This window comes from Betta splendens, chromosome 17, assembly GCF_900634795.4.
Source record: "Betta splendens chromosome 17, fBetSpl5.4, whole genome shotgun sequence".
NCBI classification, from domain to species: domain Eukaryota; kingdom Metazoa; phylum Chordata; class Actinopteri; order Anabantiformes; family Osphronemidae; genus Betta; species Betta splendens.
Window position 1 is genome coordinate 14,026,820 of NC_040897.2, and position 22,514 is coordinate 14,049,333.

General features: G+C 52.8%; 1 protein-coding gene across 1 annotated transcript in view; it reads left to right on the forward strand.

Annotated features, from left to right (window-relative positions):
• The first annotated feature begins 3,073 nt into the window (after nucleotides 1-3,073).
• Nucleotides 3,074-22,514, forward strand: part of skila (SKI-like proto-oncogene a) — a 22,615-nt gene continuing 3,174 nt past the window's right edge. Inside the window, 4 exon segments of the mRNA XM_029132854.3 lie at nucleotides 3,074-3,323; nucleotides 5,548-6,830; nucleotides 20,394-20,489; nucleotides 21,008-21,096. Of these exon segments, the coding sequence (XP_028988687.2) occupies nucleotides 5,709-6,830; nucleotides 20,394-20,489; nucleotides 21,008-21,096 (1,307 nt within the window). The 5' untranslated portion in view covers nucleotides 3,074-3,323; nucleotides 5,548-5,708.

Sequence of the window (22,514 nt, forward strand, 5' to 3'; positions counted from 1 at the left end):
TTTATTTGTGAACTATTGCAAACCTGACTGAATTATTCTGTATTCACATGATGCTCGACATAGTTCCTGTGCTCACTAACCTTTCCTAATTAGTTAATGATGTAAAATGGAGGGATATCTGAAAAAGCATCCTGATTTAATTGCTCCCATCATGTTGGGTGTTTTATTCCATCCCTGTAGGGATTAATTAAACAGCAGATGAATCATACATGGTGTTACTTTCAATCCCTTAGTAAAACACACAGTGCAGCTTACGGTGCATTTGTTGTACTACTCTGCTCAGTCTGCGTCCCATCACTGCATTTACAGCAGCTCTTGACTCCAGTGCTGAGCTAATGAGCTGTTCTCAACTATTCCCAGCGTCACTTGTTAAATGTACTTTTGTTCTGCCCCCCTGTTGTAGTAGTAGTAGTACAAACTGGGGTGTGCTACTTGCCTGATTGTAATCATGTAGTGGTGGCGTCTCGGGTAATAAAAGCATTCGTTGCATTAGCAACAACACTTGACATTCTTCCAGACAACCTCTCTTGAAACACCTCCACACTGAAAATAAACAAACAGGACTTACAGGGTCCCTGCTGCAGCAAATTACAGTCATTTACAGTCATGAGACAATAAAAAACTAAACATACCACATGTTTAAACTAAAGCTACTGAGTAAATATAAACCACAGTACTTACCTCTGAAACTGAGGAATGAAGAATATTCAGGTTAAATAGAACACTTGATGAGCGGTACTTGAGCTTAAGCTGATTTACAAGTACTATATACATCTAGATATATATATTCTCTTTCAACAATGACCATTGAATTGGAGACTGGAGCGATCAGTCCTCATGATGTCTATGTCATGGTTGGTACAAAAACTAACTTTATTCTATTGACATTTCCAGGCAAATATTAGGATTTTGAGCTATAATAATACTGATATATTATTAATACTTAATGTTTAAGGTGTAAAGAATCAAACGTTTTCTTGGTTTCTTACCAATATGTGAAAGTGGTGAAGCGAAGTCTGCTGCATCAGAAGACAACGTATTGAATGCTGCGTTTGAGTCTCGCGCTGCTTTGATCATTAAACTGTTCACCTCCACCAGCCGACGCACGCTTCCACTGAGAGTGTTCCATTCACACCACGAAGCCTGGGTTTGATCCTGTTTGAGATATGATGATGGAACATGACGAGTCTTGGTAGTAATGCACCAGTGCACATGATTCCGATCCTGGTTTCTGATCATCTATGGGCCTGATTTGCAACCGCAAAATTAGCTCTCTTTGCATTCCCATTAGCTTCCACTAAGTTAAATATAGACATCAAAGAAAACAGGTAATAATTTTGCATATTAAAAGATTTTTTTCTTATAAGACTGTTTGTGATTTTTTTGTGATTGTGTCTAACTGTTTGCATACGTACAGTTGAATGTAATAAGCCACCTCAGTGCTATAAGCACCACTACTGGGTATTGAACATATGCCTGTCATGTGGTTTCTGGTTGAAGACAGATGCTGACCCACATCCGAGAGAAAAAGCTGCTGAGTGTCTGCTCTGAACAGAACCTGCGGTAAGGTGTGCTACCTTTAGTCCACCACTTCAGCATTAAATCATCCATCGAACGGTTGGGACGTATTCCACTATCCCCCTTTGGCTTCAGACAGGATGTATGGAAGCGGCTGTGGTCGTGTTTGCCTCCCGCCCCAGGGTCCACTTAGCACGAAGTCCAATAACAGTTAGACAAAGTCCCGGCTAATGGGGAAGCTTATCAATGTGCTAGTCTGATACCGTCCGTCTGCAGGTCCCAGCTCCCCCTCCACCATCTGCACTACCTCATCCTCCAGCTTTCTGCCTCATGCTCCTAATGAACAATCAGCGCTGGTCACATTATTGCACATATGAGATTAATTTACTCCCCACAGCACGCAGAGTGATGTTATTACAGGAAAATCAATGTCCCTCTTGTTGTTCTCGGGGGCTGGACAGGGTGTATGCACATCTGCTCTCATAATACAACTGCTGACCTTGCTGTCAGAGCGAGCCAGAGAGACGCAGCGGTGAAACGGCCGACGGTGTTGTTTATCAAACCTGCATCAGGCCTCTCTGCTCTCTGGCGGACGTGTGACACCAGACGTGGGTTCGCCAACGAGGGTGTGCCCCCGCTGAAGAACCCCAGAGGCACAGTAACCTTCACACATTGAGATTTTAGAGTTTATTGGATGAGGCACAGTCACAATGGTTATGATAAATACTTTATATCAGGCATAATTAAAAAAAATCTGATTCTTGTCCTCCACGCACCTTAACTACCATTATTACTAAGGGCACAATAAGCCACTTGAATGACCTCTTGACCTTTTGCAGGGGACAGGTCCATAAAACGAGGGGGGAGGGGAGGGGGAGCCACGGGGGAAGAAAACAACCTTTTACCGAGTGACTTTGTCCTCTTATGCTCTCGTTTTCACAAACTTGATGGAAAGCCAGCGGGAAAGATAAAGCACCGATGTCGGCCGAGGCCACGTCAATATAACTGACCTGCACAAAGATGACGCTGAGCGAAGGTTTAGGCTGTAAAATACCATCTGTAGTTGTTTTGAAATATTTTATCTGTATTTATTGCCTTCACACCCAAGACTCCAGCTGCTAAAGCTAAAGGAAATATGCCCTTTTTATCACCTGGTTACTGTAGCTACTTGGTTATTCTTTCCACTGTCATATTCAGTTTCAGTTTGAGTTGAGGAAACCCAGAACCTCTGTAAGGCTCTGGGTTTTAGATTAATTAAGAAATTTAATTGTCATTTATGTGGAATTACATCCAATATACTATACATGTTATTATTAAATATAACATATACATATTGTTTTTTTTATTTCATTATTTTAAAAAAATATATATTCTGTGGACTTACATAGAACAAATTTATATCAAAGTCTTTATTAATAGGAGAATGTAAAGATCAAAACGCGTTTGATTCGTCGTGTGCTTTAATGCAGACTTGTAGCGTCAGTGAACGCACCACGCATAGATCTGCTCTGGATCGTCTCGCTCCTCTATGTTAAATGTCACCAGCTGTGATATATTTCACTCACGCCGATAAATCAAAAGTGTCACACCGCGAACCTCCTTCGGGTCTCGGCGCTGCTGCAGACGGGAGACGCCCCCGCATCGCTTCCGTCAGCCGGGTGACGTCTCCGCCTCTCAGCCCGTGTGCAGTGTGACGTTGCGGGGCTGTAGTGGAGCCTCTGGCTGCGTCCTGTTGACGGTCCGCCAGGCTTTTCCAGTGTAGACGAGCCCCTGTGCGAGCGAGGACACACGCACGCGGCGTCCAGGTAAGCGCCTCGAGACTAAATGGGTTTAGAACGGATGTGTCGGACGGTACCGGGTCAAAGCGTGTCGGTGGACGGATGGTTGGACCTGTTCAGGCGCTGAGTCGGGGCGACGCTGACCTGGTTCCGGCTGCTTTTCAAGGGGTCGCCTGCCGAACGGTCCGCGGGTTCCGTCCGCTTCACGGGTCACCGTGTGGACGGCGGTCCCGGTAGCGGACGGGGGACTGCGGCTGAGCCGAGCCGAGCCGAGCCGCGGAGTTCTGCTTGCGGACTCGGACGAGTGCGTCCCGCGGCCGCTCCACTGTCCCCGCCGCGGCCAGGCGTCCTCCGCGCCGCCCGCCCGCCCGCCCGGACCCGAGCCGAGCCGAGCCGCTCCTGTGCTGCGCCTGGTAACCTGAGGCTAACCCCGGCCGCTACGGCGGACGTGCCCTAACGGAACGACGGACGCGTCTCCACTTGAACCTCGGTCCCGTTAGACGGGACGGGCTCGGTGGAGTTGGGTTCTGCTGCTTTATTACACATTAACAGCGCGTCGTTTGGACGGAGTTTGGCTCGACGGTGCCGGCTCGTCTCCCGGGGGCAGCCGTCAGCCAGGCTAGCTAGCAATTAGCTAGCGCCTAACTAACGTCGGGCGTCCGCCGAGACGTCTGTTTCTGGAGCGATTTTCACCCACGTTTGCGCGTTTACGGCCACGTTTGCGCGTGTGCTTCATTGCGAGGCGTCTAAAATGGTGTCACGCGCTCAGATGCGTATTCGACGGGTCGACGTGGGCCGTTTGGGGGCTGCTTCTGATCGGCACCCCGTGGGGGGAGGCACGCCGCGGACGGAGCGCCCCCTCCGGCGTGCGCGCGAGCGCTCGACCGCAGTGTCTCCCCGGAGCAGACGGGAGCGTAGACAGTGAATGTCATTATCAGCGCCGTCTGCATTCCAGCGTCTCCGCGGCGAGCCAGCGGCGGATGCGGAGTGCGGCTCGTAGACTGGGGGAGGGGGGGGTCGCAGGGGACGGAGTCCGGGGCAGGAGCGTGATTTTACGCGGTGTCCTTGCGGCGAGAAGGAGCCTGAAAGTGGAGGGGCCCGCGTCAAAACGCGTGTGGGAGCTGCGAGGGTGTTGGTGGGAAGCGCTGCCGCGTCGCCAGTTCGTGGAGCAATGCGGGAGTAGTGGCTCGCGCCCCATACACGCATGTAGCCGAACCCGAGCCCCGCACCGGGGCGCCGCAGCCTCCCCGCACGCTCTCCTCGAGCTGTTTTTGTTTGATTTGATTCTTTCCCACGCCGACATTTGTCATTGAACGCCCGCGACGCGACGCTTGGCGTCGGTTTGCACGTTTCCCGTCGCCGTGGATTTGAACCACGCGATGCCGGAGTGCGTTTCTGCTTTAACGCATCTCCGCTTCGCCCGCGTCCATAAATCAAACGCGTGTCACGATGCGAAGCGGCAACGACACAGTGAATGTTGGGGTTCTGGAGCTGAAGGGCTCTCGCTCGGCGCGTCTGAGTGTCATATTGCACCATCGACTGGATTGCGCTTTAAATTGAGGACACTACACAAGTGTTGTTTACATTATAACGGCGCGTTTAGTAATTGCGCGACACGAGAAAGGGGGAAACCTCCATCTCCAGGCTGCTTTATGTCCAGCTGTGCGGGGACCGAGGGACGGGAATGACTGCTGTTAATGCTTTTATCAATTGTTTTTCATGGGGGTGATGGGGTCAGCGTGGGGTAAGCGGACCCACGGCTCAGGCACAATGTGGCCGCGAAGGACACTTTCAGTTGCAAAGCGAAATGTTGTGACCATTGTTTCAGCCACGCATTAGCAATGTAATGAGGGAGGGGCGGGGGGGGGGGGGGGGGGGGGGGGGTCTCACTCGGGTTGTCATGTCTGGTCAACTGGTTTTGCTTGTTAAAATTCTCACTCCGCGCTGCAAAGTTTGTTCCCCCCAAAAAACCTTTGGTGAGATCCTCGATGCAAATTTGCCCCCGGGGGTCAATTACAAGGGCTGAAAATGCCCTGTTTGTGTTAAGTGGCAATGACCATTTGGTTTAGTGGGCCGTGCACGCAGCCATTGACCCCCTCAGCCCCCGGCAGGGTCAGCAGCCATAAAACCGATGAGATCATTTATAGTTTGTTTATTTCTCTGAAGGAAAGTGATTGATCAGGTCTCATTCAGATAGCGGTTGTCTTTTAGTCTTTTTTTTTTGGCTAAAACCCCCTTTTTCCACACCCAGGAAGTGGATCAGAACACAGAAACCTTCAGTCACCATCATGCTTGTGTCCAACAACCAGAAGATTTGCGTCGTTTGAAAAGATTTGAACAGGGGAAAAAAAGGCTCAGAGGAATTTAAGAACTCAGTCAGCTGAAAGACCCGACGTGAGCCGGCGCTCCGACATGGCCAGCACCCAGACCAGCTTGAAAACCCCCTTCAAAGACTTGACCTCGTTCAAGGGCAACATGAAGCGCCTGTACAGGGAGCGGCTGGAGGACGCGCCCATCAAGAAGCGGGTGATGGCCGAGATCAACCTGAAGCGCCGCGGCGCCGACCCGCCCCCGAAGGCCCCCAAGGTGAAGCGGGAGCAGCCGGAGGACGGGCGCCACGACTCCGACGCCGACCCGGACGGCCGGGCCGAGCTGCACGCGGCCGGCGCCGCCAAGGCGCTGGACCTGAGCCCGGGCCTCAAGCACACGCTGGCCCAGTTCACCCTCAGCAGCCAGAGCTCCCTGGGGGGCCCGGCCGCCTTCTCGGCCCGCACCGGGCACGAGCCCCCGGCGGGGGGCCTGCCCCCCCTGCCCTCCCCTCCCGTCCTGGGCGGAGGCCCCCTGCTGGTGCCCTGCGACAGCTCCACCGAGCTCACGCACTCCCTGCTGGAGGGCGAGTCCATCTCCTGCTTCGTGGTGGGCGGCGAGAAGCGCCTGTGCCTGCCGCAGGTGCTCAACTCGGTGCTGCGCGACTTCTCCCTGCAGCAGATCAACACGGTGTGCGACGAGCTCTACGTGTACTGCTCGCGCTGCGACGCCGAGCAGCTGCACATCCTCAAGGTGCTGGGCATCCTGCCGTTCAACGCGCCGTCCTGCGGCCTCATCACGCTGACGGACGCCCAGCGCCTGTGCAACGCGCTGCTGCGGCCCGGCGCCGCGCTGCCCGCCGACGCCAGCGGCAAGCTGCCGGCCCGGGGCCTGCTGCCGGAGGGCGGGGCCAGCTTCCAGGTGGAGCACCAGTGCCTGGGCAAGTGCCAGGGCCTGTTCGTGGCGCCGTTCTACACGCAGCCGGAGGCGCCGTGCGTCCAGTGCGTCGAGTGCCAGCTGCTGTTCTCGCCGCAGAAGTTCGTCATGCACTCGCACAAGTCGCCCGACAAGCGGACGTGCCACTGGGGCTTCGACTCGGCCAAGTGGCCGTGCTACCTGCAGCTGGCCAGGAAGTACCAGGGCGCGCCGGAGGAGGCCAAGCTCAAGCAGCTCCTGGAGGAGGTCAAGGAGAAGTTCCACTACCAGCTCACGAGGTCGCTCGACAAAGTAAGTGCACGTCTAATGATGTTTTGGCGGCTTTGAAATCCTCTAGAACCGGCGGTGAACTCGCCCCCTTGTGTAACGTTCCAGAACGCCGTTGTGTGGACTCAGCCGCTTTGGCTGGACCAGCGTCGGGCTGGTGTGTGTGTGCGTGTGTGCGTGTGTGTGTGTGTGTGTGTGATGGAGGCGTGGGACAGGTGGGTCATCTCCCATCCAGGTCGGACCAGGCGGGTCCAGGTCTAGACCAGCTGGCCACAGCTGAGGGGGGTTTGGGGCATCGCTTGTTCCCTCAGGTCACCAGGAGGTCACTGGGAATGTCACTGAACAAAGGGCTCATGTGAGGTTTGGGAAGAGACTCTCAAATTCCCAAATTTAAGAATGCGCGTCAGCAGGTGCTGGTTAAAGTGTAGTGTGTGTAGTGTGGAAAACAAAACAGCTCTGAACAATTGGAAATAAAGTGGAATAGAAAACAAAAAGCGTATGAGACCAATTAGACGTTGTGCTGCATCTGTTGCTAAATAATTGTATTGAACCATAAATGATGATGTGTTGCCTAGCAACATGAACAAAATACAAGTCCTCTGGCTCATGAAATAAGAAAACGTGACTGTTCCAGATCTGATTTATGGACGTCGTCAGTGCCCCTTTTAACTCCAGGCAAATGTGGGTTGATTGCATGAATCCTGGCTCTCACTGAGAGCCCGGGTGGAACGGAGTCCTCCAAAGGTGATTCTGCTGATTCCTTTCATTTTTGCCTGGTTAAAAAAAAAATCATGTCAATGCAGTATCCAAGCCACAAGGGCATCGTGCCTATTGAAAAGTCAGCACTCGGCTGTGGGGAAAAGCTCTAGATTGTTTGGCCGCCATTGAGCGCTTGGCGTCTCACCTCCGGCCACACGGGTCGACCCGTTCTGTATTGTCTGCGGGTGGGGGTGGGGCCGTGTTCTGGTTGCACTGCCGCCCACCTGATCGATTGATAGTGGAGAAAATGCAAGTGGTGCTGTTACAGATGACGATAGAGATGGTGAAGTTTTAAGAGGAAACGAACCACCACGTAAAGTGTGTGCAAAAGGGCTGACGAATGCTGTGTGTGTGCGTGCGTGCGTGTGTGTGCATGTTTTACGTGCCAGACGCTGTCAGGCTCCGTGTGTAATAAGCTGGTAACTGGAGGCCAGTATGACACATCTTTGTCTCTCTGTCTCACACTTTGTCAGGCTCCCTGGAGCCTCTGTCTCACCACAGTTTCAGGTGCTGTCCTCCTTCTCTCTCTCTCTCTCTCTCTCTCTGCCGTTTTCTCAGTCGACGGCGTAATTTCTGCCTTTGCCCTTGTTTTTCATGCCGCTTTTAATTTGTGGGTGCGTGGCTTCGCCGGAACGGATGTGGGCGTCCTTATTAGCGAACGGACCGATTCCTGGAAAGGCCGCTGCTCCTCAGTCTGGAGGAAGCAGCTGATGTTTGGCATTAAAGCCAGATGCCAGTCCACCGCTGGAGCGGATGCTCGGGTGTGCGATAGGTCGGTGGCCAGCGGTGACCTGCCTCCATTCCAAGTGCAAACACTTGTTGTCTACACTGTGTGTGTGTGTGTGTGTTCAGCCCAGCAGGAAGTGAGGCAGACGGACACGTCTCTCACCCTGAACATCCTACAGGCCGTCCAGCCGCCTCCACTGCACCGGCTGCATGACTCATACTTTCCACATCCAGTGACTGTTAGCGGACGGCTAGCCAGACAGCGTAGCCGCGCGTCTGAGGACCGCGTTCAGCTGGTGTCAATGTGCACATTTAGAAGCAGTTGGTCGTTCCACTGGAGCCCTGAGACGCCCCGGGAGAAGAGAAACAAACAAGGGAAGTTTTTCTACCCACGCTCTCCAATGGCTCCTGTCCCACATCCTATTGGGACTGCTTGGTTGTGGAAAGGCGCAGTTAAAACTCCAGGCCTCGCTCCACAAACAGATCCCTGTGTTCCGCGGCGCTGCTGCCCTTTCTGCTGATCCGTCCTGTGTAAACACGGCCGGCTAGACAGACGCCGCCGACGTTGGGCAATGACGTGAAGCCTTTTATCAGGAGCTACTTTGGTATCAGCCAGTTCATTCTGCCTGCGGCGGCTGCGGCGGCCGCGGCGGCCGCGTGCGCTTCCCGTCGAGACGCAGTCACGCGTCGCCGTTTCTACGCTCGTATTTCTTCTTAACGGGACAGGAAGCGGCAGGAATTCCAGCTTGATGACTGTCTCCGGCACCTTGTGAAACACGGCCGCTGCCGTCGGGACATTTTGTTTGTTTGGGCTGGAGAGGCGAACGGGCCTGTTACGAAACCCCTGCATAACGAACCCGCAGCCATTAGGTCAGCGTGTATTTTAACACGCAGTTATCACACGCTGTTTTCAGCCCAGTGTTTTAACAATAAACACCAAAATCGATCTCCTCGGCGTGTTTGTCTATGACAGAATGGATAAATAGTATTTTTCAGGCGAAAGCGCTTGGTATTTTCGGCGCTGTTGAACCTCGGGGGCCTCACCTCCTGCTGGAACAGCACCGATTTGCTCCTGCGCTGCAGTCCTGTCTGCGCTGGCCCAGTCTGACATGTCAGACGGTGAGAACAGCACTCCCCTGTCTGCCTCCCTGGCTCGGCCCACACCGTTGGTGCAGAACAGACGGCAGACAGCTGCATCTCGCTGGCTTCCTCTCTCTGCTATTTGGAAACCAGTGACTTCATTACCGCAGACCAGTGCAGCTGCGCTCCTTGGCTGTCTCCTGCGCTGTCTGCTCTGTCTGTCTGCTTGTCACTCACGTCTTGGCCTGGACGTAATTGGATTTTTGGTAGACATGGTAATCGTTTATTGTGCTGCTTCTCTTATCTCTCCCTCCTCCCTCTATCTCGACGTCTATCTTCCGTCTGCTTGCTTTTCTTGACTTTACATTTGAAGCGTTTTGACTTGTGGCCTGCTCTTCACGATAGCTTCCTTTTCCTACAAGTCTCCAGTGAGAGCGATCCACTAGCTAATAATTGGGTTTAAGACCTCGTTGAATGTGAGTAATACTGACGCTGACTAAAAGGGGAAATGGAGCAAAAGGGAGGAAACAGAAAAGTGAAACGAGGAGCCTCTGACGGGGGCCACAGCCGGCGTTATGTAAGTTCCCGTCTGACACGGCTTCACCTCGGCTCTTCTTCTGTTGCCTGCCTTAACGTCCGTGACTCCGACAGGCTGTCAGACAGAACATACCTGTGGGAGGCAGCTCGACAAATAAGCGGGAGCAGACAGTAAAGGCTGCCGCGTCGGGCCTCGTTCAGCCCCTGGTGCTGAACGCGCCTCGGGCCCCTCGCTCGTCTGCCCCCGGTAGAAAATTAACCTCCACCGGCCCCGAGCTGAACCGCATCCAGCCTGGAACAGCCCTCTGCTTCGGCCAATCGCGCGCTGACTAGTTCGCATTTCCCCGGCTAGCCTCCCGCCCCCGCCCCCCCACACCCGTACACATATTTTTACGTCTGCTGCTCCTTTTCCGGGGAACAATTATTCACTTATGCTGAATAGACAGCAGCGTCTTTGAACAGAGGCCTGGAGGCGTCTGCGATGCCGGTGCCGGTGACGACGCGGTGTGGGAGCTTGACCACGCTCCCCGCGCACAAGATGGTGTCTCTTGGCCACAGTTTGCTGCCTGTTGTAAAGGCCCAAATGGGGCCCTGCAAGGTAGGAGGTGCTGAGCTGGGGGGTGGGGGTGGGGGTGGGGGGCTCTGGTATGTCGCCACCAGTATCGCAGCTCGTTGGGGAAACACCATAGACGCTGCTGCCCAGATCACACCCAAACACACGCTCACCACTGGTTTGCTGCTGGTAAATCCCCATCTTGCTCCCCCCATCTCAGCAGAGACGTGCTGCTTTTGGGCTGATGTGAAGCAGCCACAGCAGGAAGCAGAGGCCAGTGGTCAGTCCACACACAGAGAGGAGCTTCTGCCACGTCTGCCAGCGACGTCAGACTAAACACACGGCCCGAGCCTCTCCTGGTGAGAAATGTCCCGTGGGCATTAACGGAGCCCTGGACTGACAGGCTGTTTGCATGTTCGCTGTGCACCCCCCACCCCCCACCCCCCTCCAGGGTGCCAGACCAGTTTGCTGCTTGTGAGGAAAACGAGAACGCAAAGAAGTGAAAGAGAGCAGGAAATAATGGCCCGCGAGTTTAAACAAGACCGCAGGAGGACAAAGCGGCTTGGATCGCAGCACGTCTGCCGGGCCCGGGCGGTTCTGCAGGCAGAATAATGAGGAGTCTTGGTAGTAATTAATCGATGTGTTTATGAGAAGATTAGCTGTCCACTGTCTGGTCTCCCCGGGAGACAGTCGGAGCAGCAGGTTGTGTGTGCGTTGGGGGCAGGGAGGCGGCGTACTGTAAAAGGGTTGTGGGAGCCGGCAGCCTGTGCGTGATGCGTCCAAGCAGAGGCAGCGTTTGCATCTGAAAGGCTCTTCTGTGCCGCGGCCCCGGCGGGAGCGGTGATTAATGAAGATATAAATGGAGAGACCCAGAGACTGAGCTTTCCACAGGAGCGCCGCACACAGCATAGAGCGGAGTCCCTCGCTCATATTTTGTCCCACAGCCCCCCGTCTCCCAGACAGGGAGGCAAACACAGGATATCAGAGGCGGGCGATGAGTCCCGCTAGGCTGCCAGGCAGCACCTCCCAGCTCCAACAGCACGCTGATCTATTATGCATGTTACAAATGGGCAAATCGGGGGAAATGGTCAGTGTGTATTATTTAGGGATCCGTCGTCCCCTCACTTTACTTCGTTGCACACTCGCTCAAGGTTTCTCGTCAGCGCCGCCATGACGCGTTAGCGCTGACCTTCACCGCGCGCCTCGGATGAAGCGCACGGCGCCGCCGACCGGACCTGCCAACGCTGCAAGTTTGTTTTGCAGCCTCACCTTTGCTCCACTCACATCAAAAGCCATCCATCTGTTTCGTTCCCTTCGACTGCTGGCAGCCTCTGTGCCCAGTAAATCCTTATCTCGCCGGGGGTCGGACTGATCCGGGCTCGGGGCGAGGCTGTAAAGTTAGCGACTGGGAAACGGGCCGCTTTAGTGAATGCGAAGCAAGTGACATCTAGTGATTTGTCCAGTCATCAGTCTTTCTCTGCCGTCCCAAATACTAATGTGTTTACCTCGCTGCTATTCCCACCTGCTGTGACGTCGCTCATGGGAATCATCCATCTCCCCAAAATTCCTCGAGGGAGGCAAGCTTGCGTCTTACTTGCCTCATAGGCCTCAGGGGTCCACAGCAGCTCATGTAGATTCTGTAAATAGAGGTCTGTTTCCCAGCTTCTCTCCTCAGCGGCCCCACTACACCTCTGCATTATAAATAAAGGAGCCGACAATCGTTGGTGTCATTGACCTCCAGAAGCAATTAATTATCTGAACCCCCAACATAAAATATACATTGTGCATTTTTCAAGTGTTTCTCAGCAATGAAAGACAAATTAAGGGTTGAATGTGTTGAAAGTGCACTTCAGCATCTCTGCATGCAAGCTAATAGACAGTCCTCCTCAAGTGTCCCCAAGCAACGGTGTGTGTGTGTGTGTGTGTGTGTGTGTGTGTGTGTGTGTGTGTGTGTGTGTGTGTGTGTGTTGACTTTCTGAACATGTGGCACTGATTCCTCGCTTGTCCGGCTCTTGTCTGGCTCCAGGTCTCCGTTCTTAAAGCAGCCTTGACGCTGGCGCGCCCTTCACTTGATGCGTTAAAGTAAAGCGCTTCCTTGTGGTTTGCAGCAGCGTTGGGGCCGTTTCCTGTGACAGGTGCTCTTTTGATATTCCATAAATTTTGCCTGTCCTGAATCAGAATGCGCTGGCGGAGACGCATCTGGTTCTCCGTGAAAGTGAGTCACGGTGAGTGGAGGGACGCAGCCTTTAGTCAGATGATGGTGGAATTTGGCAGCTCCTCCGTCAGCTGCTTTGGCAGACGACCGCGCGGCCTCATTTCGCATTCTGCACAGCGGCGCGCCTCATAGAAGAGGAGCGAGACCTGCTTTTCTGATGTAAACCTCCAGAAATGAACGGCAGACGTCGAGACTGGGACTTCACCCTGATGTGGTTTTGACGTGTCCACAAGATGACACGTCTCATTAGAAGGATGACACACATGCACACAGTAGCACGGGACGCTGTGCAGATGACACGGACTGTAGTTGATGATTAAAGGCAGTCCAAGGGTCAGACAGACACAAACGCGACCGCCACCACCGGCCACTTCCTGTTAGCGCCGCGCCGCGCCGGCCCCGGCCCCGCAGCGTGAGTCACGGCGCCCCGTCCGTCCTGCGGTCTGCTCTGCGCTCAGTCATCAGCGTCGCCGTGGAGCCAGGACGAGGATTTATCACCGTCCCAGTGTCTCGCCCGCTCCGTTTGATCTACGCCCAGGTGTTTTCACTTAGAGCTCTGACTCAAACGTAATGACATTTACCGAACCAAACCAGGCCACGCTTTCCTTGGGTTGTTGTCGAGCTCGTCTCGAACAGGGGCCGCTCTGAAGCTTCACAGAAGAGACTGGCTTCACTGGGAGATTTCTTTAGGTTTCATCTGAGGGTTTCCATTTTATAAATAATTCACAATAATTAAGATGAAAGTGAATATAACTGACTTTTGAAGACCAGGGGACGGATTTAGAGGAATGTAGAGATGTTTCTCGAAACCAGAGCTTGTGTGAGAGGAAGAAAGCGGGAGATGGTGAAAGAGTCACGGCAGCGGAGGGATTTGCATCACGAGTGCTGCTGGTGTTTGTGTGTGGGAGCGACAGCCGAGCCCGAGGGGCCTGGACAGCAAAGCCAAGCTGCCCATGCAGAGACGAGCAGCGGAGGCTTCAAACAAGCTCCTGCATGTAATATGGATGAGAGCAGAGCTCCCTGCAGAACAGTCGCAGCACCCAGGGCCTGTTTGGATGCAGCCTGCGAGCTGTTTAGACCAGGTGGAGCTCCCTGTTTGTGGGAACGAGTCAAGGTTCAGCCTCTTTAACCTTCCTGTCCTGTATCCATCATGGCTAATGCTGCAGCTGTCCACATAACAGGAGAGCTGATCCCTGACCAGCTTTTGCAGCAAAGCATTTAAAAGCTCACTAATATACCGGTAAAGGCATTTCAACATTAGATGGGTTTGTTCATTTTGAGCAGCAGCAGCAGCAGCAGCTCGTAGCGGCTGCTTTGTAATTCATTGCGAAGGCAGAGGGTCAGGCTCCAGCTCCATTTTGTGTGTTCTCTCTGTAGTGGTAGCGGTGCATTGCTGGCTCACGCTCAGCCTCTCTTGGCTTTCAGTCTGCTTAGCAACGCTTGTCGTCCCTGCAGCTCCCTCGCTCCCCTCTGTCTCCAAGCAGCCGGACTCGCTCCATCCGTTCGAGCGCCGATGCGACGGTGGCGTCTGCGTCCGAGCCGCTGACCCGCCTCCCATCGCCCGGCTCCTCCCGGGACCCCGCCTTCGGGTGTGCGTACGCAGCGTGGCCCAGATAAGGCCGGGATGACGAGCACAGTCATCCGCAGACGTGACGGGGGCCCACTGGCCTCGTTCTCAGGCAGCGCGTCCTCGTGGGAGCGCGAAGTGTGCCGCTCGCGTCTGCCCGCGTTCTGAGCGCAGCAGCTTGCTCGCGGTACGCTACGTCACCCTCCCTGTTGTGTGATGGGCTGTCTGTTTACCCGTGTGTGTGTGTGTGTGTGTGTGTGTGTGTCCTGTTCCGGTTCACTCTCCTAGGTGAGGCCTGACAGCGCTGGTATTTAACGCTGTGGGGGGCGCCGGGGAAGGAAAGTGGAGCACACACACACACACACACACACACACACACACACACACACACACACACACACACACACACTGAGCTGCAGTGATGGAGACAGTAAGCTGCGTGTGCATATGCAGATAACGCGCTGTCTTCCTCATAGATGCCCTCCACTAACGCCAGCTTCTTTAGGCGTAGGTGCGCATGCAGGATCAAGGTCACACCTTGAAATGGGCCTGAAGGATGAAGTCGTAACCATCGTCTCATATTCTTCTTGTCGAATGTGACTTTGTAACAGAGGGCGCAACTTTCACAAGAGAGACCGGAAGTTTCACAACACTCGTCTGTCTCTGCTTTACAGGGTTGAATCACATTTCCCTCATGACGATGGTTACACTTATCTCTATGCTTAGTTTGTTTATGAGTGCTAATCAGAGTAGTTCAGGTTGATCATTTGAGGACTTGCTCTGATGCAGTGGCTCAGGAATTTACAATTGCCTCAGTGCCTTTGAGTAATGTCTCCATATTGGTACTGACATTACTAATCCATTAAACATACACTGTTACACTGAATTACAGAGGAAGTCCTGAATATTTGGGATCAGACAGACCAAATGTTTAATCACATAATTATTTCCATGTTACTGTGTCATAGAGTTTGTACTCGTCTGCCCAGTGTGTCCTAGTCAGACAATTTGTCCATTCATGAGCTAACGCTATCACAACCCTACTCAAACACTGCTGTGAATATAGACTGGGAGCCGCCACCTGGGATTCCACTGTGTAACTTGAGAAATGGAGGAGGGATGGAGCGAGGGAGAGGGAGATGAATAGAAAAATTGATTGAGGGAGCTTGAAGAGGCTGCTTTTTATGTCAAGGATCATAGAGAAATACTGTAGCGGGTTTCCAAATTAAACTCCTGTCTGCGGTGAAGCACAGTAGGTGGACCGTGTTGTTAAGGGGAGATTCCTGCTTTTTCTCCCATAGACTCCCATTAGCTGTTCTCCACCAGGTCCCACTGGTTCCAGCCTGGATGGTGTGCGTGGATTGTAAAATGGCTGACTGGAGCCGTGGAGGAGGGAGCTCCGTGCGTTAGCGCGAAGGGGGAGACGGCGGCGCGTGCTCGACGTGCACGTGACGGCTGTCTAGACACAGCGAGCATGTGGCGCACAAAAATGTGCCCCGGGCCTGAAGCCAGAGTGAGTCGGGAGTGAAGCGGTCCTCATCCGCCCGCGTGCGTACGTTTGTGTTTGTGCTCCTGGCATGACTGGTCTGCCTGATGCTTATCAGCGTGACTGTCTGGCTCTGCTCTTTCTCTTTGTGTTTGGAAAGAGGGAGGAACAGGTGCGTGGGTGTCTGGGCCAAAGAACCAACCGTCTCCTTCCTGTTTCCTCCTTTCCTGTCACCTGTTTGTCTCTCCGTCCACCTGTCCGACCTGTTCTCGCCTTTTATTGCCACTTATCTCCTTGTTCAAGGATGAAGCGTAAGGAAAAATAAGTTGTTCTTTTCACACCGTACTGTAAGAAACGCAGCGAGTCTTAAAGACGCCGTGAGGTCAAGTACTTTATATACTGGCTCTTGACTTAAAGTGATTGGCTAATACTGTTTCTTTGTGACTTTATTCACACATTATTGCCTCGTGTATTTAATTTTAAACGGACGCATTTCAGCAACTCAGTCTATGCGCACTCGCTCATAATCATAAAAAGGAAAAATTAAAGCTGAACATTTCTCATTAACAGAAGAATTCAGACCATTCTTTTGCACTGAATAAAGACCCTTAAAGGTCCTGAAGCCGCAGATGTGCAGATGACAAGTTAAGATGTGATCACGCTGCCTCTGAACCGAGCCGTCTCCGTTCACAGCGTAGTGTTAGTCAGACGGCCCGTACCGAAAAAGTGTGTTCCTTTAATGCCCTCCTTCGCTGCCTTGTTATTGATTTGGCTGCTGAAACAAAGTGTGGCTCCCAGTCTATGGATAAATGGCTTATTGGATTAAGGCCTCCCTATAAGGCCGTGTGTGTGTGTGTGTGTGTGTGTGTGTGTGTGTGTGTGTGTGTGTGTGTGTGTGTGTGTGTGTGTGTGTGTGTGTGTGTGTGCGTGTGTGTGTGCGTGTGTGTGTGCGTGTGTGTGTGCGTGCGTGTGCGTGTGCGTGCGCGTGCGTGTGTGTGTGTGTGTGTGAACACAGATCTTTTTAAGCCTGAAAAGAAGATGACAGGCATAAATGTATTTCTATGACTCCTCCAGGCACCAGAACGCTTCCATTTCCCAGCGCTGCCTCCTTCGGTCAGGAAGCGCCTGCGTCTCCGTATCTTGATCTTTGACAGAGTTGACGACTGCGGCAGAACAGGATGTGGTTTGGAAACAGACGGGGCGTGACTGACCGTCTGTGAACGTCTGTGTGTTCCTTTTTTTACTCGCTCGCTGTCTGAAAGCGGCACCCAAATAAAGGCCGTTTACTTCCTCCAGCGAGAGGAAGGAGCGCGTGAATGGCCCGACTGTCCTCCCCTGGCGTCCGCCGCCGTCCTTCACACTCCGCTTTACGCACTCTGAACGGAGAGGAGGATGAGGAAGATGAGGACAGGGAAGGAACGCTGGCGCAGTTACTGTATGTTTTATGAAGCCCTCAGCAAGATTATAGCGCTCGCCTGAGGTTTGTTTCACTGAGCCCTGGATTTTAACAGACGTGCAGACAATTGGGCCCACTGGTGTTTTATGTTTTAAGGCACAGAAGGGATGTTGATGTGTGTAGTAACACACATCACACACAGGCTGCTCTCAGATGAAAGGTCAGACTCTCTTTATTGTGGCCTAGATAAGATTTGCCATCAGGCTTGTTGAGACTAGCTGTGTGTGTGTGTGTGTGTGTGTGTGTGTGTGTGTGTGTGTGTGTGTGTGTGTGTGTGTGTGTGTGTGTGTGTGTGTGTGTGTGTGTGTGTGTCTGTGTCTGTGTCTGTGTGTGTGTGTCTGTGTCTGTGTCTGTGTGTCTGTGTGTGTGTGTGTGTGTGTGTGTCAATGTCAGGAGGATGTTTTCTGAAGGAATCGACTCACGCAACCAGATAAAGCAGGAGCAACTGACCAATGTTATTTAAACTCATACTTAGTGAAGTAAAGCATGTGAGTTGTGTGTTTGAGGACAGAGCAGCAGAGTGTAACCTCTGACTCGTCCGTGAGCTGCGTTCGCCCCCCGATCAGAAAACAGCCGTCCATGAATGATGTGGCGGCTGCTTTCGCCGGCGCAGCCAATTATGGAATCTTTCGCTCTGAGCAGAATTCAATTTTCAGCTCAAAATTGAAAAAGGGGAAAAAAAATCCCGTAATTGCAAAGTGCACACGCTTAACATTACAGTCTTCTAGATTACACTTCACACAAGATATCATGAGCACGTCAGAGTCCCTTTGATGTCAGTTTTCAGTTGAAAAGGCAACAAGTCCTTGTGGTGAGAGAGAGAAGACGCACATCTGGCCGTGACTGCGTTCACGCTGCACCTGTGTGTTGGTGGATTTAACAGTCCTACACACACACAGCAGCATTTTCTGCTCCATTAATGCGTCTGCTGCAGAAATGTCACGTGTCCCACTGGTCTCAGACGGAGTTCTGAGCTCGGGCTGTGGAACTGGGTCAGAGTGGGAGTTCACATGGCTGCGTGCGCCGTGCGTCTGCTTCATGTGACCGTGCGGCGGCGGCCGCCGGTGATTAGGAGCAACGGGGCAGAGTTCAGCTGAGCGAGTGTCTGGAATGCTAATCCACATTGTCATGAGCCTGACAAAGGGCTGGAGACATGGGGGGGTGGGGTCCTGGTGTGCGCGTGTGTGTGTGTGTGTGCGCGTGTGTGTGTGTGTGTGTGTGTGTGTGTGTGTGTGTGTGTGTGTGTGTGTGTGTGTGTGTGTGTGTGTGTGTGTGTGTGTGTGCGTCACAGGAGCCACCCAGATAAGAGAGGTGCTTCATTAATGCAGATTAGGACTGAGCACCAGTGCGTGTGTGATTATAAAGGTAGGTGGGGGGTTGTGGAAGGAGGGACGGGACCCCTCCCCCTCCTCAGCCGTTCATTAAGGAGCTGAGTGTTGAGCGGCAGGTGTGTGTGGGCTGTGGGCTGTCAGGTGAGCAGGAATGGGAACACGCCGACCGACCCACGTGCAGCTCTATATGTGGCTCCTACACACGGAGCCCTGGATGAGGCGCTGTAATGTCAGCCTGGCCGTCTCACACGCCTCCGCAGGGGGCCAGTTTGTGATGAGGTGGACGTGACTGTGAGAAACACACTGACACGCAGACAACCTTGATGCTGGAGGGGATCCAGCCTTCACACCACTGCAGCGTCGTGTTTGTTGCCTCTTTGAATCCTCCTCCCTCCTTCGCTCCATCGCTGTCCCACCCCGTCGTCCCGCTCTCCGCCTCCCTCCTCAGCCCCCCCCCCCCCCCCCCCCCACCCCCCACCCCCCACTACCGCAGTGCTGCCTTGTGAAGGTAAGAGCGGAAAAAACCACCCCGAGCGCCAACCAGAAGCGCCGGCGCTGGGACGAGCCCCTCTGTGTAGAAACACGGGCTCACCTGGCTGCACACACGGCTGCAGCGCCTGTGTTTGCCCTGCATGCGTTCGCATGCTCATTCAGCTATGCCCTTGTAAATAAGGGAGTGTGCCCTGCACAGCAACCCTGGATGCAAACACTTCCAAATGCATCACTCAGAAGGATTGATGCAGACGGTGAAAGCTTTGCTGTGGTACAGTAGCTTGGTATTTTTAACAGATGCAATGGATTTGATATGAAATAGAGAAAATAAACGGGACATTTTAAAATCTGCAATTACTGAATATTTAGCTTTTCTACAAGCGGTTACAAGTAACTGGCTTTAAACAGCTTATGGTACGTGAAATTCTTGAAAGTGGTTCGCTGAAAACAACTAAATAAAAGCTATGAACCTTAAAGAGGGAATAATTGTGATTTATTGGGGGAAGCTGCACTGGAAGCGAAGCGGAGCCGCGTACGGTTAATACCTGGCTGTCACCGTAATTAGGCCGCGTTGTTCCCAGCTTGTTTAGCTCCGGTACCAACAGTCTCTCAGCCACAGCGCAGAGGAAAATCCTTTAGTCCGGCTGACGACAGGCTGTTTATTATTCATTGTGTCCAACTTTGTGTGCGCTTTCTGTGGATAAACGATTATAGATGACTTTAAAAGGCTAGTAAGTCAATTATTGATGCTTTCGCCAACCATTATCTGTCTTTCTCTCTTCCTTCTGCTCTCTGCCTCATCACTGGATCCTCTCGCGTCCTCTGCTCTGCTTCTCTTTACTTCTCCGTTCTGTCTGTTGCTGTGGTCTACTTAGTGGCTCATATTGCAATGCTCCGGTGCCTGTGCTACCTGTGTGTGTGTGTGTGTGTGTGTGTGTGTGTGTGTGTGTGTGAGGCCTGTCTGCTGCAGATAAGCATCAGCTCCATCAGCTTGTGGCCTCTCGCTGAGCGTGCCCTGGATTTGCTTAACGCTCACGCACACGGATGCACCGCCGTCGGCGGCGCCGCTGGTGTTTGCCTGAATCCACGCGGACGCCTTCTCGCCGAGCGGCAGTGAATCATAAACAGAGAACACGCGAGTGTATGGATCAGGGAGATGCTGACTCCGACCACGCCGCCCGTGCAGTGCAGCAGACTTCTCTTGGAGACAGGACATGATGTTGCCATGTTGACTGCCACCAGGGTTTTATTTATAGCGGCCTCGTCCTAGTCTCTGCTCTCTGCATCCAGCGCCACCTTCGTTTTGTCTAACGTTATACTGCTACTGTTTCAGGACGCCGTTAGTCTCCGTCTCTCTTTAATGGCTTCATTCTCTCTTGTTTCAGAAGGCTGTGGAGGAGGAGGAGAGCCAGGTGAGGAAACCCCCTGCGGACCTCTGCTCCCCAAGTGGCAAGCTGGCCGACGCCGACCCCGTGAGAAAGGTCAGCCGCTGGTTCACCCCCCCCCCCCCCCGCATGCCTCCACCCGTCTGCTGCTCCGGCCTCCCCTCCTCCCCCCTCCCCCCGTTCCACTTGTCAGACATCCCCCTCGTACATCGCCTCACCACCCCCCCCCCTCACTGCTGCACCCACACACAGGAACGAGGCTCTTCTATCATGATTATCTTTTTTTTTTTTTTTTTTCCTCTCCCCGTCTCTCATCTGATGCCTGATGGATGATCCCTCATCCACATGTTTGCTTGCATATATTAGTTTTATTAGATTATGGCTCCAGGAGGATCACGTGCACTACAACATATTCAGATCTCCTCCTGCTGCTTCTCTGCCTTTATTGGTGTGTGTGGGCATGCGTTTGATTGCCTTTGTAATAATACATCTATTCACCTGCCAAATCATTTGCCAAGAACGTATTTGTAGCTGCAGCACAATTGCTAAACACGACAATATGCTGCAGTGGTGTGTCATACTTATGTGTGTGTTGTTTTTATGTGTTTCCACAGGGGAAGACGTCTCCACCTACTCTGGTGTTCAACCCTATATTCACAGACATCAAGGAGGAGCCAGGACACCCCACCCTGGTCCATCCCAGGTACTGCAGCAGCACCAACACACCGCTTTGCAGTGGTGGTGCTTTTTTTCATTTTAGGTCCATTTATAGCTTCATGTACTTTAGTCACCAATTTAATAGTTTCGACTATAAACACTAAAGATTTCCAATTAAATCCAAGCTGACACCAGTGCGCTGCTCTCTGCTGTCTTCTATCCTACATGACACGTGCCTCCTCGCTCTCCATATCCTCTCTAATTCCCCAAGCTCCTGCTTTCTCTCGTCTGACTTTGTTCCTCCCTCCATCCCTCCCCAGAGCACACCAGGACGGGATGGGATCTAGCGCTCTGATATCTCACGCAGTAATCTGACCCAGATTAAAAACAGGAGTTAGATGGTTTACAGTGCCGCCGCTCCATGTGACTGCCTTGACACACTGACTATGCGGAGGCTCACAGACGTCAGGCCAGACAGATTGGCCGGATTAGACTTCCTGTCACCCACCGACGTCACGTGGCGGCTACGCCCCCAACAGCGCGTCTGTGACATCGCAGCCCTGCTAATAATGAAATGCTTTGCCTCAGACACACATTGTGCCAGACATCCAAAGCACTTAAGTCCTATTTAGGTTACTAGCAACGTCCATTAGCTGCACACTTGTCAGTCAAATACGAGCCAGACTCCTGCTCGTCAGTCTCTTCTTGGGCATTTAACATGAAGGAGTTTCAGATTCCTGCTGAAGCGACCAGGCCGCTGCATTTGGGTCCAGAGGAGAGGGAGCAGGGCGTCTGTAGTCAGAGTCCCACTGAGCTGTCATGCCTAACCTAGTTCAGAGCTCCAGCCTAAGTCTGTCTGGAGGGGACTGCTGGTGGGGGAGGGGCTCATAGCTCTCCTCTTCTTCTCCTCTCCTCCTCTCTGTCTCCCTCCCTCCCTTCCTTCCCACTGTGCAGCCAGGAATACACAGATAGCGTTGGCTCGGTAGCTTCGGTGCATCTCCAGGCGCTATCTCTCCCTCGCTCGTATCCACTACCTGGACATTTGTGATAAGCTGGAGGTCTGTTTGTGCTGAGATTCTGTAAACACACGATAAGAAAATATCCATATTCCACACTGTGCTGTCAGCTGCTGTCTTCAGAAGGTGCCGTTTACCACAGGCGGAAGCAGTCACCAAATGACTCCCGCTTTATCACTGTGATTCAGCTGTGTTTTATTGTCGCAGACATAAATGGGCGGTGCGATTTATGGCACACGTATATGTCACATTTTGTATATCGCCATTGCAAAGTACATAACATTTTATGATCTTCACAGCAAAACCAGAAGTATGTGAAAGGTGACACAATCATGAGTTGAAGAGTAGAAACAAAGACAAACCAAATGCTTGATTCAGTAGCTACAGATGCTTCACCTTGTGTGATTGAGGAGAACTGGAGGCGGCCGTGCAGTGATCAGACTTTAAA